Below are 18,512 nucleotides of genomic sequence, written 5' to 3' on the forward strand. Positions count from 1 at the left end.
AAAAAAATTCATTTCAAAGAACAAAAGCTTTAGATTTTCAAGGAAAAGTAGAAATAGGAAGAGCAGAAGATTGAGGCATCGATAAGAACAGAAAATTTTCAAAAGTAATTGAGTGGACAGAAACCTTCAGATTGGAAAAACAGTGATCATGAGGTTTAATGCTAAATTTCCCCCTCACTTACATCAAGATTTTTTTTAATCTCTGTCTTTCAGGGTACCATGATCTCCAGCAACAAAAGAGAGAAAGATTTAGATAAAGTTAAGGGTATTGTGGTTGCTGTCGCTGTATATATTCACTGTCCTGAAGAACTAGGACAGATTAGCGGCATGAGCCAGCACACAAGACTTCCCCAGAGATATGGGGCGCAGAAGGAACCACAGACCTATAGAGAGTAATGCACCTGAGAATGTCAGGTCCCATTCTCTTGTCCTGAACTGCCTTGATGAATTTCCAGCCAGTAGACAATCTCTCCCTCCCTCCCTAACTGTTATCTTTCATCTGTCTCATTCTCACTGAATCTGTCTTTGCCCTTTCTCCTTTTTTTTTCCTCCAAGGACAGATTCTTGACTAACAGTATGGTTGGCCAAACTTCAAACACTAGCCAGAGAACGAGCCTTATTTTTGCTACTTTTATGTATTTGCTGACAGCAACCACAGTATGGGAGAGAGGTAGGTACCTTGTTCAGTTCTATGGGCATTAGATGTTGCCTTCCTCTTCCAAACAGCTCAGCTTGTGACTTTCTCATTGTGGTATCAATTACTGGTAAGTAGGTATTGAGATCAGGGAATTTGGCAGGAAAACTGTGATTTTTTCCTTCATCACCTCATGTTTTAGTGACCGCAATAGGCTCCTAAATATCTTCTTGCCTCTCCTCCATCCTCTGTAATATATCTTGCAAAACACTGTTGTCATTTTAATCTTCATGAAATGCCAGTGTCATCATAATGCCCCTTCTCAAGACCCTGAAATGTTTCCCAATTGTCTCCAATACCAAGTCTACACATCTCTCATCCATCATTCAACACCCTCAGTAATCTAGTTTACCCTTTGTTTGTATTCACAGAGTTATTTATGATGTGTGATTTAGTATTTATGGTTATTTTTTATGATTTATTACTCATTTTTGATTACTCTCCAATATGCTCTTTCTTTTCTAGTTAGGCATTGCTTATCATCCTTGTACACAACAGGCTTTCTCATATCTGTACCTTCATGGATGTCAGCTTTGATTTCTTCAATCAGAGGCTTTTAGGCTTTTTTGAATCATGGATCACCTTGACAGTCTGGGAAAGTCTACATTCCTTTTCTCAGAATAATATTTTTAAAAGTATAAAATAAAATACTTAAGGTTATAAAGGTAATCAATTATCTTGAAAAATAGTTATATACCTACGTCTAAATCTACCATCCATCTATTCATCCATCCATCCATCTATCTATCTATCTATCTATCTATCTATCTATCTATCTATCTACCTGTCTATCTGTCTATCTATCTATCATCTAAATAAAGCCAAGTTCATGAAACCCAGATTAAGAATCCCTGCCTTAAATAGATTCTAAATTTCTTCACTGCGCTATCTGTCCTATGTATTCTTCTGCTTAGTGTCTAGTAGAGGATTGGACACATATTTATTGCTTAAAAATACTTGTTAGTTGGTTGATTAATTGTAGGCAGACAGCTAGGTACCTCTTCATAGATTTAAGATAAAAGGTTGGAGGAAAGCTGGCTGAAAGGACTTTTGGCAGTCATCCTAAATATATGTTGACTTGATCTGTTCATCCCCACTAGCTATCATCCCAGCTTTCTCTTCCCCTTTTCAGCTGAACTCCTTGAGAACCCTGTCTATGACAGATGCCTCCACTTCTTTTGCTCTCACTCTCGTCTTAACTCTTTGCAACCTGGCTTCTGACCTCATCATTCAACTGAGACTGTTCTCTCCAAAGCTCCCAATGATTTTGCAGTTGCCAAATCTACTGGCCTTTTCTTAATGCTCATCTTTTTTTGATCTCTCTGCAGCCTTTGGCACTGTCAATCACCCACTTCTCCTTGTTCCTCTCTTCTTTCTAGGTTTTTTGTGACACTGCTCTCTCCCGGCACTCCCCCCACCCCTGACCACTCCTTTGTCTCTTGTTAGATTTTGATCCATGTCATACCCATTAATCATGAGGAATCTCCAAGGTTCTGTCCTAGAGTCTTTCTCTTCTCTATACTATTTTGCTTGGTAATCTCATGAGCTCCTGTGGTTTCAATGATCATTATACATATGACTCTCAGATCTACTTGTCCAGTTTAATTTCTCTCCTAATCTTCAGTTTATCATCTCCAGTGACCTATTAGATATACCAAATTGGCTGTCCTGTAGACACAGCTTAACATAGCCAAAATTAAAATCTTTAACTTTCCCTCAAACCATCCCCTCTTCCTTTATTTCTCTCTTACTGTTGAGGGTACTACCATCCTCCCAGTCACTCAGGCCGTTATTACCTTAGGTATCATCCTCAACCCTTTACAATCCCCCCTTTATCCAGTCAGCTGTCAAATACTGTTGTTTCTATCTTTGTGACATCTCTCATATATGCCCCTTTCTCTCCTCTGCCACTGCCACTGCCCTGGTGCAGGTTTTAATCACGTCATGCCTGGATTATTGCAATCGTCTGCTGGGAAGTCTGCCTGCCTCAGGTCTCTCCCTGATCCAATCTATCCTCCATTTAGCTGCAGTGTCAAAGTGATTTTCCTAAAACACAGGTCTGACCATATTACCCCTCCCCCCATTCAATAAACTTCAGTGTCTTTCACGTGCAGGATCAAATATGAATCTTCTGTTTGGTATTCAAAGACCATCATAGCTTGTGTCTTCACCCCATCTTTCCAGTCTTTTAAACCTTATTCCCCTCCATGATCTCTGTGATCCAATGATAGTGATTTCCTTGCTGTTCCTTGCATAGGACACCTCAACTCTCAACTTCAAAATTGTTTCCCTGTCTCTCCCCCCTGCCTGGAATTTTCTCCCTCCACATGGCTGCCTCCTGGTTTCCCTGGCTTCCTTCAAGTCTCAGCTGAAGTCTCCCCTTCTGCAAGAAGCCTGCCTACTCCTCTTCAATCTGAATGCCTTCCCTCTGAGACCATTCCCAAGTTATCTGGTAAATATCTTGTTTGGACATAGTTGTTTCTATGTTGTTTCCTACAAGTGATTGTGAGCTCCTTCAATGCAAGGACTGGCTTTTTCTTTTTTTCCTTTTTTTTTTTGCCTTTCTTTGTATCCCTATCATTTAGCACATTGCCTGGCGCACAGTAGGTGCTTAATAAATGCTTGTTGACTCACTAACTGAAGAAACTAGTCAGGGATATTGAAACTATACCCAAACCTTAGAAAGGTACCTAATAAATGATTTAATGCCATATGAGGATGAGTTTATGGAACTGGAAATGATGGGGAGTAAAGGGGTGAGATAAGAGGGGGAGACATGATAGATGTCTTCATATATTTAATGAAGATGAGGGATTAGACTTGTTTTCTTGCCTCTAGAAAGCAGAATCAGGAGAAATGTGTGGAAATGGCGAATCTGGACTTGATGTCAAGATTAAAATTGTACAAAAGCAGAGTGAACAGCCCAGGAAGGTGTGGTTTTTGCCTCATTGGAGGTCTTAAATCAAAGGCTGGGGGAGCTTTGACACTTGTTAGGTGGGTTGTAGAGGCATTCCTATTCAGGAGTGGGTTAGACCAGATGGCCACTGATGGCCCAGTTAATTCAGAACTTCTGTGATTCTGAAATATTTGTTGAATATTTCATGCTGAACTCTAAGAAAGGTTCAGTGTGACTTACAAATACGTGCTCAACTTGATCCTGAGGGAAAATAACAAGGCTAGATTAAGAAATGATTGATAATAGAATGATCACAGAGAAAGTTACTAGATGGTATCTATGTGTTATATTTTTAAGAAATCTTAACCCAAATAGTGTATAATTTATTCACATATATGAATTAGCAATACTAGTTGATAATTAAAATTGTTACTCATTGTAATGGGTGCAGCTAGGTGGCTCAGTGGATAGAATGCCTGACATGGAGTCGGGAAGAGTTGAGTTCAAATCTGGTCTCAGACATTTACTAGCTGTGTGACCCTGGACAAGTCACCTAACCCTGTTTGCCTAAGTTTCCTCACCTGTAAAAATGAACTGGAGAATGAAATGGCAAACCACTATACTGTCTTTACTAAGAAAACTGCAAATGGGGGCACAAAGAGTAGGACACAACTGAAATGAATGAGCAACCCATGGTAATAAAAAGTTATGTTTTTATAAGAGGCAGAAATTTGCCAAGGGTATTCACCACTGTAGTGGAGGAGATTGAACACAGAGTCAAAGCCTAAAGAGAGATTCCCTTTGGACAGTGGAGGTCCTCCAAATGCTACCATTTGTAGATTACATTCTGTTGATTGGGTTAAGGTTGGTGCCATTTTAGAGCATCCAAATGAGATTTACAGTCTCTCGAAAGAAATAAATTTATTTAATGGGAGAGGGAGTGGCAAGTATAATGGGTGGGTTAACTGGTAAAGATTCAGACATTAGAGCATGCTCAGATTTGCCCTTCCTGGGGGGTTTTAGAGAGCATGGGCAAATAGTCCCTGCTTGTTCCAATCCAACCCGTGAAACTTTAAAAGCCTGTGTCTAGCCAAGTGTAACTGAGGCGGTGGTAGTGAATAACAATGAAGAGACTTCTAATTGGTTATAGAGCTAGAAGAAATGGTGCCTCATGAGCTGATGAACTGGAACTGATGACCCATCAGTGACACACTATCTCATCCTTCTTGGCAGCGAGTAAAGCAATGACTACTCTGAGCTGTAGGGCTGGGGGGAGTGGCAGCCAAGTTGCCATTTGTCCATGAGCATGTGGTAACATGTTTCATTTGTGTTTATTCTTTCCTGATCCTATGCCAACAAGTATTCCTGGAGGAGGAGACTGCCCAGAAAATCGTGAATCTGGGAGATCTAGAGGTTTTATCAGAAATCCTATTAGTGAACAGAGGCTTTAGTAGAGGCTGCTAGAATGACAATGACAGAGGAAGTGCCCACAGATCAAAGTGGAGAAATAATCCCACTGGTGATTAGAAGCAACAGCAGATAATGGCTGCAGATAAGAGTGGAAAAATAGTCACCAAAGGGTATTGGGAGCTTCATCCCTGCTGATGAGGAGATATACTAATTATGGACTCTACCAAAACACTAGTTCACAGAGGCCAGTAGAGAGCTAAACAGAGTAAAATATCATGAGAATTCTACAAAGGGAGAAAGGACTTGCAGGGCCAGGAGTTTCCAGATAACTCATGGCCTTATCTATTCTCTCTATCTGTACCTGAATACCTTTGTACTTTACTTGTGAGTCTACTCTCCCTAAGGACCATGTGAATGCAAGGTGAGAATAGGTCCTGGTTTGGATTTTTTTTAATATTGTTTTCATTATATCTTCTCAATAAATTCTATTTCTAACTGATAGAGTTCAACTAATTCTGATTCATAATGAGGAGTAGAATGGTGGGGGCTCATGAGCTCTCTGGGTTACCAGACAGAACCCAGGAATTGGGGAAGTGAGCCATAGGAAAAAAAGTCACATTGATGAAGATTGCCTACTCTCCAGACAAGTCAAAGAACAACTAGAGTGTCTTAGGAATTTGAGTTGATGATCTCTGAAAGGGCGATGAGAAATGCATGATGGGATCTAACAAACTGCAGCACATTACAAATAAGGGATTATGCAGGAGAAGTGATGTGAAGGATGTCATCCAAGAAATTATCGGAAAGAGCATCCACTGGTCATGTAATGAGTACAAAGAATGACCAATAGACAGACTGCTGCTCTGCAAGTCCCATTGCCATGACAAGAGAATACAAGCTTAGGGCATCATATGGATGCACTGTGGTCAATTTGTGGGAATCCCATGGGATGGGCAGGCATGTATAAGTTGTAATTTACAATATTTGTGAGAATTCTCAAATAAATAAAGTCAGAATCTCAAAAAAAGTTTAACTTTCAAATTCTAATAAAGATATTACAATTTACATGGAATCAGTAGTAGCTCACATTAAAGATCTTCTCTTTATGTAGTGCTTTTACTTTCTTTCCACCCAGCAATGCTATGAAGTAGGCAGTACAAATTTATTCCCATTTTACAGATGAGGTGACAGAAGCAGAGAAAGGCTAATCGGCTTCCCCAGGGTCACACTCTGACTAAGAGGGTCAACTGAGTCTGGTACTCATCTTGTATCTCCAGATTCAGATGTTTTTCATGTACACAATGCTCCTTTGGGGTGAAAGAAAGGGAACGAAAGGCAAAAAAAGCATTATTAAGTACCTACTATGTGCCAGGCACTGTGCTAAGCACTTTCTACTTATTATCTCACTTGATCCTTACAATAACCTGGTGCTATTATTATCCTCCTTTTACAGTTTAGGAAACTGAAGCACAGGTGAAGTGGCTTGTCCTGGGTCACACAGTAAGCATGTGAGGCTGGATTTGAACTCAGGTTTTCCTAACTCCAGACTCAGTATTCTGTTTAGCTGCTTTTTAAAGGTTGGCTTTGAATTCCAAGCCTATGATAAGATGAAAAATTTCATAGTTGGAAATGTAGTTCCAGATTCCATTTTCTTAATTAGAACAGGAGAACACAGAGATATCATCTAAGAAAGTGATACAAGCCAAATAATCTTTAGATGGTGATGATGATGATGATGATGATGATGATGATGGTGATGATGTATGTGTGTGTGTGTGTGTGTGTAATGTATATTCTATTTATTCCTTGAATGGTCAGACAAGTTGAGAAAGCAAAACACCATGAATGATATGGTGTACAGATCTAAATACACAATTTGCCAACATTTGTAAACAGTAGCACTTTAAGGTCCACAGGGCACTTATCTTACAATAACCTTATGAAAGAGGTGGTGCAAGTATCATTATCCCCATTAGACAGACGAGGAAACTCAGGGTCAGAAAGGTTAAGTCATTTTCCCATGGTAGTACAGTTAGTCAAACCTAGAAGCAAAATGGAAATGTGGATCTGTTAACAAGCATGTTTTTTTACTCCATTCTCCTTCACTGCCTCTCAATTTTGCCTTGGAAGGGTAACAAATTCACCTCTATTTGTATCATTGTGTTCAATGATCTTTTTATTGGCTGGAGGAGGTTGTGGGGATCAAATTTAAGAGGGAAGGGTATTACTTTTGAGCCTCAAGATGGATGCGTCAGAAACATTAAGGTCTCTTGGACTTTGACGTGGGGTAGGGCCACATACCCTACTAGCTGTACTGTTTAAAATATAATGAGAACATCTGGATTTAAAATGCTCCTTGGGTCCTTCTATATATTAATAAACAATATCCCCATTTTCAATTCTTGTAAAAACCATGTGGTAAGGAAAAGGCATGGGTATGGGAAATAACTTGGACAGCTTTTTTTTTTTCTCAAAACATATGAGCAGGCCTGTGGTCCAAAGAGATCTGCACTGAGCTTCCAACTGGATCCAAAATATTTGCTAGGTGAGAATGAGCGAGTTAGCAGGAGAAACAGTGTTTACACAAAATCACTGTTTCAAAATCTGCACCTTGTTTGTTGGCAAAAGCACAGGAAAACTGAGCCTCTCTGAATCAGCTGCTTCAACATAAACTCCATCATCTGTTTGCTTCCTTATCAATGAATGTGTGTGTAAACAACCCATGAAAATGTTTTTGTCCCAACACTGTATGTTATGAGTGATTTTCAAGTGGGGAGAAGGAAGAATGAAAAACAGACAAATTAGGGCCTTCATAGAATTGTCCTTTCTCTTACATACAAACAGTAGGTGCTCAGCACATGCTTCAGAAGACAGAATTCAAATTTTGTTCCAGACACTGTTTAGCTACCTGATCCTGGGCAAGTCACTTAACTGCTATCTGCCTTAGTTTCCACAATTGTAAAATAGGGGTAATAACAGCACCTACCTCCCAAGTTTGTAAAGATCAAGTGAGAATTTGCAAAGCAATTTGCACAGTCTCTGGCACACAGTAGGTACTCAATAAATGCTTTTTTCCCTCCCCACTACTCCCATTGTTCTCAGTTCTCTAATCTATAAAATGGGGATAATAATAGCATTTGCCTCCCAGGGTTGTTATGAGGATAAAATGAGAATATTTATAAAGTGCTTTATAAAACCTTAAAGCTATGTTGTTGTAGTGGTTGTTATTATTATTATTAACTATTACTCAGAGGGCAGCCTGGTTCAATTGAAATAAGGTTGGAGCCATAGTTACGACAGACCTAGGCCCACATTCTGCCTCTGAGACTTAGCTTGTTAGACTGTGGGCAAACCGCTTGACCTCTTTACCTCACTTTCCTCACCTAGAAAAGGAAATTATGTATATTGAGGCAATCAGGGTTAACTGACTTGACCAGGTCACATAGCTAGCAAGTGCCTGAAGCTAGGTTTGAATGCAGGTCCTCCTGACTCCAAGGCCAGTGCTTTACCCACTGTACCACCTAGCTGCTCCCAAAATGCAAATATTAATAGGATCGTAAGTTCACAGATTTCAAGACAGAAGCGACTTTTAAGGTCATCTGTTCTGACCCTCTCATTTTACAGGTGAGAAATCTGATATCGGGAGGGGCAAAGTGACTTGCCCAGCTTCACACAAATAGTAAGTGGCAGAGCTGGGGATTTCATTCCAAATCTGGTGAGCTTTAAGGTCTCTTCTGGCTATAAATCATATAATTGTGTGACCTACAATTAGCAGTTTGAGTCACTGAAAACACCCAAAGATGTTAAACCTAATGCTAAACATCCATAGTCAGGGATGGCCTTAGGTAAAATTGTGAAGTGGTCAAGCTGATCTTTGTAGGGTCAGCTACTTTTCCATAGAGGAGGCCAATGCCCCCATGTTCTTTCCTTTTGCCACCTTTAGCAATGGACTTACCTATTTTGTTCACACTAAGGGAAAAAATGATGGAGAATGCCTCTTCTATCATATTTTATTAAATGTGATTCAATTCAATAAATGAAATGATAGACTCATAAACATTCAGAATCTGGAAGGATCTTAGAGGTCATCTAATCCAACCCAATCACCGTATAGGTGATGAAACTGAGAATCAGAAAAAGACAGGGCTTCACTGGTGACAGAAAGAACTTGAACTAATTTTTGCCTCCAAATCCATTGGTAACTGAATTTAATTTAAGACAATATTTATTGGTTACCTACTGTTTGCTGAGCTCTGTACTGGGCTAGATGACATAAACATTATACAGGACAGGATCTCTGCCATCATGGAATTAACAGTTGAGTAGACTGCATTTTAAGAGGCATCAGAGCTTTCAGATAAAAGTATGAAGGTTGAAGGACAGGAAGAGAGAAGGTAGGACTGCAGTAATGGATCAATGGAAAAGGATTTCTCTGGTACCTTCCTCAACCCTGAATCTGTACTGGTAGGTGGTTTTCTATTGTGTCTATGCATAAGTTTAGCTTGAGTCATAACATTGTTGCTTTAGCTAAAATAAAAGCTTGGCCACTGTTTAGGAGTCAGAATCCCCACCCATCTGTGCCATGACTACACACCCTTTCAAAGCTACATAATCCAGGTTTACAACACAACTGAGAAATTAAAAAAAAATGCAGATGTAATCCTTCTTGGAATAGTATAATGGCTAGCATTTACATAGCACTTGAAGTTTTGCAGAACACTTGATATATACTATTTGATTTGATCCTTACAACAACCCTGAGAGGTAGGAATTATTATTATTATCCCCATTTTTATACATGGGGAAACTGAATGGGAGAGAGGTTGTGAGCTGCCTTGGGTCACACATCAAATGTCTGAGTCGGAATTTGAATTTATGTTTTAATGACTCTAAGTTCAGGGCTGTACCCACTCCTGCTTGAATTTAGCTGCTTGAACAGTAAATGTTCTCAGAATCACATATCTTCAGAGTTGGAAAGGGCCTCTGAGGTCATCTAAGCCAACTTGGACAGGGGCACCTTCTACAATATCCTTGAGAAATGACCATCCAGGTTTTACTTGAATGCCTTCAGAGATCTCCAGTAACAGGGGATGCACTCTGTTATAAAGATGTCTATCCTAGCACTGGGCAATTCTAATTCTTAGGAAGGTTTTTATCAAATGGGGCAAAATCTGCCTCTCATACGTTTCCAACCATTGGGCCTGGTCCTGATCCCTGGGGACTAAGCAAATCAAATCTAATCCCTCTTCTACATGTCTCTTTCTTTTCTTTTCTTTTCTTTTCTTTTCTTTTCTTTTCTTTTCTTTTCTTTTCTTTTCTTTTCTTTTCTTTTCTTTTCTTTTCTTTTCTTTTCTTTTCTTTTCTTTTCTTTTCTTTCCTTTCCTTTTCTTCTTTTCTTCTCTTCTCCTCTCTTCCCTTCTCCCATCTCCTTTCCCTTCCCTTTCCCCTTCCCTTCCCTTCCCTTCCATTCCCTTCCCTTTCCTTCCCTTCATTTCCCTTCTCTTCCCTTTCTTTCCCTTCCCTTCCTTTCTCTTTCATTTTCTTCCCTTCCCTTCCCTTTTCTTTTCTTTGTTGAGTTCCTGCATTTTACCTAGGATAGAAGTTCAATGATAACTCACAGGCCTCTTCCCACTTGGCTTTAATCTGCTCTGTTTCCAACTTGGCCTAGTTTACTCCTCCTAGTAGCCTGGTGGCCCTGAGCTCCTGGGGACTCACCAAATTAATGTTATTTATTATCAGCGATAATAATTAATAATTTTTTCCATCTGTCTAGCCAAAATCCTCCTCCCTATAGCTTCCACTCCCCATAGCTGCTCTGGTTCTGTCTTCTGGGGCCAAGTCTGAACCATCTTTCATATGCCAACCATTCAAATATTTGGAGAGAGCTATTCTTTTCCCCTCCTAATGTCTACTCTTCTACAAGCTAGATAACATCATGTCCTTCAGTAGAATTTCCTATGGAATGGTTTTGAGTCATTTTGCCATCTTATTTGTGTTACTCTGGATTTACTGTAGCCTGCTAAAATTCCTTCTCAAATGTGGCACCATGTTTAAAATGTCAAATTCTGTCTAACTGTGTTTCTGGGTAGCTAGGTGGTGAAGTGGATAGAGAACACTGGGCCTGGAGTCAGAAGAACCAGAGTTCAAATCTGACCTCAGACACTTACTAGCTGTGTGACTCTGGGCAAGTCACTTAACCTCTGCCTGCATAAAACTGGAGAACAAAATGGCAAATCACTCCAGTACCTTTGCCAAGAAAACCCCATAGACAAAATGGTTGATGGGGCCACAAGGAGTCAAACGCAAGAGAACAGCAGTCCAACTGTCCTGTTTTAAGAGACGGCTGGGTGGCACACTGGATAGAATGCTGGTCTTGGAGTCAGAAGGACCTGAGTTCAAATCCAGCATCAGATACTTACTAGGTATGTGGCCCTGGGCAGATCATTTTTGGAAAGGGAAATGGCAAACAACTCTAGTATCTTCACCAAGAAAATCCCAAATGGGGTCACAAAGAGTTACACACAACTGATTAGACTAAACAACAACAGCCACGTTGTCTACTGAGACATCAAAGGGTAGCAATGAAATCATGGATCCTTGCAACATTTAGAAATGTACAAGGCACTGGGGAAACCAAAGTAAAAAATATCAGATGATATTTTTCTTTGAGGAGCTTACAATCTAGGAGGAAATAAGGATAAAGGCTAGACCTAGGAGGTTATTGCTACATGGAATTCCTGAGTGAAGAAAGTCTCTCTACCAATATAGGTCAGCACCTTCTCTGCAATTTATAGTAGGGGTGCTTAACCTTTGTGTGTGTGTATGTGTGTGTGTGTGTGCGCGCGCGCGTGCACACGTGCGTGCGTGCATGTGCACACATGGTGCACACATGTATGCATGTGTGTGCAAGTGTGTGTGTGTATGTTTCATGGACTTCTTTCTGTATCCGAAGCATTTTAACAAAAAGTTAAACATAAGGGGGGGCATCTAAGTGGCACAGTGGCTAGGGCACTGGTGTCAGAGTCAAAAGGACCTGAGTGAGCAAATTGCTTACCCCTGATTGCCTCAAGAAAAAAAGGTGGGCAGGTAGGTGGTGTAGGGGAGAGAGCATGGGTCCTGGAGTCAAGAGGACTTGAGTTCAAGTCCAGCCTCAGACTAGCTATGTGACCCTGGTCAAGTCACCTAACTCTGAATGCCTCAAAAAAAAAGTCTGATTAAACCTATGGGCTTCTTCTCAGAATTATGCTTTTGTTTTTAAATCAGGAGAGATGGTGGAATCTGAGCTAGGCTTTTAATTAAAGGCTGAATTTTGTAAGTGAGGGTGCATTATTTCTAAGTATAAAGAATGACATATGAAAATGCATATGAGAGTAAGGAGCCCTATTCCCTTGGAGCCTTTACTATGTGAAGGGCAGTCATAGAAAATATGACTTGATATGTAGGTTGGAGGTAGGCTGTGGAGGTCTAATTATTGACATCGATGTTAATGGCCGGACTTTGAGCAGGAAGAAAAAGCTGTGGTTAAGAGAAGTGATGTACAGACAGAGAAGGGACTTCAGTCTCTGCTGTGGGTATAGATACATTAGACTTTTTAACTGCCTTTGGTTAATCCATTAGGAGGAAAGATCTATAATTTTTTAATGGCTTACAGACATGTCTCTATCCCATTTACCATACTATAATCCACTCTTATTTATTTCTGCTAATGAAAGGGTACAGTGGCATGAATAATCTAAAACATTAGACAATCAAATATAGCTTTAGCTTTTAGATCTCTCTTATAGATTGCCCACCCCAGCAGATTTACCTTTTTAATGCTTTGCTCCTAATTTCACCTAATGTACTGCCCTTTTTATGTAGGGAGAGGACGTTGCTGTCCCAATTCCAGCAGGGCTTTTGCTTTGAGTAGGGATGGATTTGTGCTGAGTCTTTGGGACTATGGGCAAGCATCTGAAGGAGTTGGGGATGGAGATGGAGGAGCCTGCATTTCAACCAACTGAATTAACAAAGTCTTGCAAATGAGTTGTCATTCCCTATCATCCCCAAAGAGTGGATGATGGAAAGAATGGTCTGAGGACCTGCTGGTTGATGGTAGGACTAAAGTGAAGTTAAAAAAGAAAAAGTCTCTACAAAATCTACATAGTAACTAACTTTCTCCTAAGCAATGAGAACAATGATAATAGGATCATAGGCTTTAAAGCTAGACAGGATATTAAAGGCCGAATAGTCTAAGCCCCTCACTTGAAACTGAAGCTCAAAGAGTTAATTGACTTTCCCTAAGATCAAACAGGAAGTGACTGGCAGGTTTTGAATTCAAGCCTTTTGACTCTAAACCAAGCACCCTTGCTTGATGTACTCCACTATTGATGATAACCACGATCATAACAAGCAATACTCTTATCCACCTGGGTAGTATCCATATAATATTAAATATATTAAGAAAATAGGATAGTGTCTTGTCCCAGAACTCTGTCTATATGAACTCCACCTTAAAAAGCTGAGGACCGTATAACCATAGCAACAATAATAAATTCACATTTATATAGCACTCGTGAGTCTACTAAAGACTTAATGACAATCACAATTCATATTTCCATAATTGGAGGTTTACAAAACGTTTTCCTTAGAACAACCCTTTGAAATAGGTTCTCTCGTCATATCCATTTTTGAGATGGGGAAACTAAGGTTCCCATTGGTTCCCCAAGCTCATATAGATAGCAAGCATTGGAGCTGGGCTATGAATCCAAGTCTTTCAACTCCAAAGTCAACATGTTTCCCACTGCATAACAAATACTTTTCCAAAAATGCCTATATTCTTGCAATCATTCCCTATTTTTCCTCTCTGCTTCTGTTAAAGGGTTAGACTGGGGTTGGCTTTTGGGCATCTTGCTCTAATCCCAGAGAAACATATCATAGAATGTGAGAGTTGGGAGTGAACTTAGACACCACTGAGACTCATCCCTTCATGTTGTAGGTGAGTAGAATGAAGCACTCAAGAAGCATGGCTTTTGTAATATAAGCAAACCTTTGTACTTCCTGATGCCATCCATCAATCAATTTCTTTATTTAATTATTAAAATGATTGATGATGCAGTTCACACTCTATCCCAATGTCAGAATTGCTCCGACACGGGGAACTCTCTCTGGAAGAAAGTTTTAACAATGCCACAAGCTTTTACCCTCCACTTGGCTAGAATGGATACAACTTGGTAAGTTTTGACCTGTGTGTTCAGTTCTATACAACACCATCCCTAGAAACAGCTGATCTGGGGGTCTTGGAAAAGAAACCCTTGGGTCATGGAGAATAGTGACAGAGCAGATGAATGTCTCTTTCTTCTTGTCTGTTTCTTTCCTTTCCCTGTGGTTCCCAGTTCCTCTGGTAGGACTGTTTGCTATGAACACACCTGAGGTAGCCAGGAGGCAGGAAGAGTTTGTCTTACCTGCTGCCGTGGAGATGCCCAGGAAGCGACAGAAATATTCCAATCCTGTCCAAAAAGCCTGCCACTTCATCCTTCTCCTCGAGGTGGGGGCAGCCAGCCTGGAGAGGCAGCAGAGGCTGCACTTGCTAGCTAGCCCTGGCTCTTGCCTGCATGTCTCCCTAGAAAAACGCAAGGACCCGCAGGAGCTCCCAGAGTTCCAATGACCTTTCTGAAAGTGGTGTCCCCTCCCATTTCGTTTCCTAGAGGACCGTGCCTGCTGAGGCCCTGGAGGGCAGAGTGGAAGCAAAACAGGTTGTGGCTACATCCAGCCAGCTAATGCTGCTTGGGTTACCTCCCAGAAGTGTGAATAAAAATCACCTTCCCTGCTCTCAGCCTTGCTCCCCCTTCCTACACTGTCTCAATGATTGTGCTTAATAATTACCTTGTCAGAATTCCTTTCTGAAGCTGTAGCTATGTGCTGCTGGGTACACTGTGGCTTCAACCCCCCCCCCCCAAGCTTCACTTTGGAGTTGCTGTTGGATTGTAGATCAATCTGATTAAAGGCACATAAACTCCTTAATGCTGGAGAGCAGCTCACAACAGCATGAATTAACCATTTGTGGCTGGGGACAGATTGGGGTTCCTTGTCAAAAATCTGTTCATTTAGAAAGCTACACATTGCACCTGACCTGTGAATTGGGTTGGGGCCCGACTGGAGATTATGTCATACATTGGAGTCATACGTGTGTGTGTGTGTGTGTGTGTGTGTGTGTGTGTGTGTGTGTGTGTGTGCGCGCGCACTCGCAGGCAAGTTTATGTCAAGGTCATTGTGCCCTTTTATACCTAAGTGCTAAGAGACAGGATTTTGGTGGAGCTCTGTGACCTTGGACTTAACCTCCCTGGACCTTAATTTCCTCATCTGTTAAAAAAGAAAGGGTTGGAGTAGATAGCCTTTGAGGTCCCTCTAGGTCTGAGATCCAAGGACCTCTTGTCTTTCTTGAGAATTTGCACATTTGTGGTTAAGTAGGATGCTCTTCTGCTCCCTTCCTAGGCTCTTCAGTGGCTATAAATCGAGCCACAGGTTCAGCAGCCATAGAATTCCAGATGCTAGGGATGACTCTTGGGAGCTTAAAAAAGTCAGTTTCATATGAAATGTTGGTGTGTGCTAATGCCCACCTTTGGAAAAATGGGGACTCAAGGGACAGAAAAGAACAAAGCAAGACATATTCATAACTCATAGTAATCCCTTGGCTCTGAAGACAGATAAGGCTGCTGGGGGTGACTTGTAGCTGATTTTAGAATTCTGGGAAAACCGTTAAGTATCATCCACAGAATGGGAAATTATCCACAGAAACAGGACCATACACCTAACAAGATATTAAAGAACAGATGATACATATTTAATGCAAAAATCACTTTTGCTCTGAGCCTGTCTCTCTGATGGGATTGGCAAGGCACCATTCTGAACCAGACGTGTTCAGTTTTCCCTCCTCAGTCTCTGCTGAGTGCAGCCATATCCTATTAGTTGCCAGTCCTGTGAGGGGGAAGGGACAACTTGAAAACTGCATGGTGGAAGTAGGAGAGGTATAAGCAAATGGAGGTGTCCCTTAATCCAGCTCCAGGCTGAGCAAATGTAGGGACAACAGGAGGATCTGGGAGGGGACCCGTACTTTCTATTGATGTTGAGAAGCATAGAAAAGACAAGAGTTAGAGGAGCCATGTTCATTGGCTTCAATGTTTGAGGAGCTGTCCTGTGGAAGAGGGATCAGACTATTCCTGGTGGCCCAATGGGGCAGAATTAGGAACAAGGGGTAGAAGACAGAGAAAAGTAAACTTTGGCTTGATGAAAGGAAAATCTTTGCAACACATAGAGCTACACAAAAGGAAATGTGTTGCTTTAAGAGTTAGTCTCACTCCACCCCACACTCCATCCCACATTGAAGGTCTTAAAGCAAAGGCTGATTATCCTCTTTAAAATACATTGCAGAGTCTAGTATGGTGGAAAGAACACTGGATTTGGGTTCAAATCTCATCAGTCACTTTTCTGGGAAAAATGAAGCAAGTGTTTTCACCTCTGGGCCTCAGTTTCCTCTTCTGCACAATGAAGGGATTGGACTAGATGATCTCTAAGGTCCCTTCCAGTTCTCAATCTATGATCCCCAATGGAATTCTTTTTTTTTTTTTCTGGTATGGGGTGGGCTACGTTGCGACTGAGGTCCTTTTCAATTTTGAAATTTTGTGATTTTGTAATCTCGTCCTACCACCTTGGAATTTTGGCATTCTATCCCAGCTGCTTTGTGGAAGTTACTGAACTCCTTTTCAAGACTAAGAGGCCTTTCTCTATCTCAATAAACTAGGTCTTAAAAGTGGTAGCTTGGTGCAGCGGGATGAGGATTGACTCCAGAATCAGAAGAGACTTTGGTTTCAATGCTAGCTCTGGTATTTATTGGCTGGATGAGTCTGGGCAAAGCTACCTAATCTTTAACTTTGGTTTTCTCATCTATAAAATAGGACAAATAATATTTACCACTCCTACTTTACAGCTGTTGTAATGATTATATGAGAGTTTGGAGGGAAAGTGTTCTGTGAACCTCAAAGCACATGTAAATGTGGGCTATTATTCATAGAAAGGTGAAAGTGGGTGCCTATTATGAACAGAAAAGCTACTAAGGACACTATAGTTAATTCTCATTAGTCTGTCAGCTAGACAGCTTTTCCCCCATTCAAGTCTCCTGGGACCAATATTTTGAGGGGGCTGTTCTGGGGGCAGATTTAAAATTTTACATCCAATGAGTTTTTTAAAATACTCCCTGGGCCCTGCCATCGTCTTTATTTATCCCTTTTTGCATGATTGCAAATCTCTGGAAATTGCTTTGCACATCCATCTTCTTGAGAGTGACCTTGCAACTATAAACACTCACCAAAATCTTTTTTTTGGAGGGGGATGTTTAGGAACGTAAAGTCACTATCTCCAGATAATGAGTTTCTTTCTTTAAAATAATCCCACATGTGGGTGGGATGTACCATGTTTTAGTCAGAGTCTCGGAGTCACAGGACAAAAATCCTCCCCTATGAGCCATGGAGAATAAAGAGACTTACAACTAATTGGATACTTTAAAATGAACAAGGTCTGAAAGGACAAGAATAAGTGTAAAGGATTTATACATTTGTGAAGAGTCACCTGCACTCTCCTAGGATGTCATTCTTGTATAAATGTCTCCTCATGTTAGTGTGAGAGTTTCATATCTCCCAGGGTTTTCAAAAACTTTAGAAATACTATACTTTGTATTAACTAGAGAAACAGCATTCACTACCCTCAGTGGATCTAAAGGAAGGAGGGGGAGAGAGAGAGAGACAGAGAGACAGAGAGAGAGAGAGAGAGAGAGAGAGAGAGAGAGAGAGAGAGAGACAGAGAGAGACAGAGAGAGACAGAGAGAGAGAGAAAGAGACAGAGAGAGGCAGAGAGAGATAGAAAAAGACAGAGAGAGACAGAGAGACAAAGAGACATACAGAGAATTCTTTTTTGCATTATTGTTACTACATTGACATACAGGATTGTGGAATGTCGTAGATAGATGGAAGTTTAGAGGTCTAGTCCAACCACCTCATTCTTTAGATGAGGAAACGAAGATCAATCAATAGAGAGGGGGTAGTGCCTGACACACAGTAGGTGCTTAATAAAGACTTGTTGGATTGAATTGGTTTTATTGATTTGCCTAAGTTCACATGGCTAATTGGTTTCAGAGCCATGGTTAAAACTCAATTACAGATGACCAGTCCAATACTTTTTCCACTGTCCCACAGCGGTCAGATGCTATTTTACCTACAGCTTTTTAATGGTAGTTGCTCATTCATTTATTCAACACACACTTAATTATCACTTTATGTGAATAATCTATGCTCCAGAACTTCAGATCTAGGGTCACATAGGTTGGATTCAATCTTGAAAGCTTATTGATACTAACTCTAAGACTTGAATCTCCACACAGGGTTTGCCCACAGAATATCAGATTTTGGCACCAAGCCCAGATACTAGGATAGGTATAAAGGTGATTAAGACAAAGTCTCTGTCCTTAAAGAGATTAGAATCTCA

General features: G+C 40.7%; 1 protein-coding gene across 1 annotated transcript in view; it reads right to left on the bottom strand.

Moving 5' to 3' along the window:
• Positions 1-14,772, bottom strand: part of TMEM72 (transmembrane protein 72) — a 53,793-nt gene extending 39,021 nt beyond the window's left edge. Inside the window, exon 1 of the mRNA XM_020994682.2 lies at positions 14,441-14,772. Within this exon, the coding sequence (XP_020850341.1) occupies positions 14,441-14,510 (70 nt within the window). The 5' untranslated portion in view covers positions 14,511-14,772. The remainder of the gene's footprint in view (positions 1-14,440) is intronic.
• Between the last annotated feature and the right edge of the window lie 3,740 nt (positions 14,773-18,512).

This window comes from Phascolarctos cinereus, unplaced genomic scaffold (genome assembly GCF_003287225.1).
Source record: "Phascolarctos cinereus isolate Bilbo 61053 unplaced genomic scaffold, phaCin_HiC Scaffold_3;HRSCAF=262, whole genome shotgun sequence".
Classification (NCBI taxonomy): Eukaryota; Metazoa; Chordata; class Mammalia; order Diprotodontia; family Phascolarctidae; genus Phascolarctos; species Phascolarctos cinereus.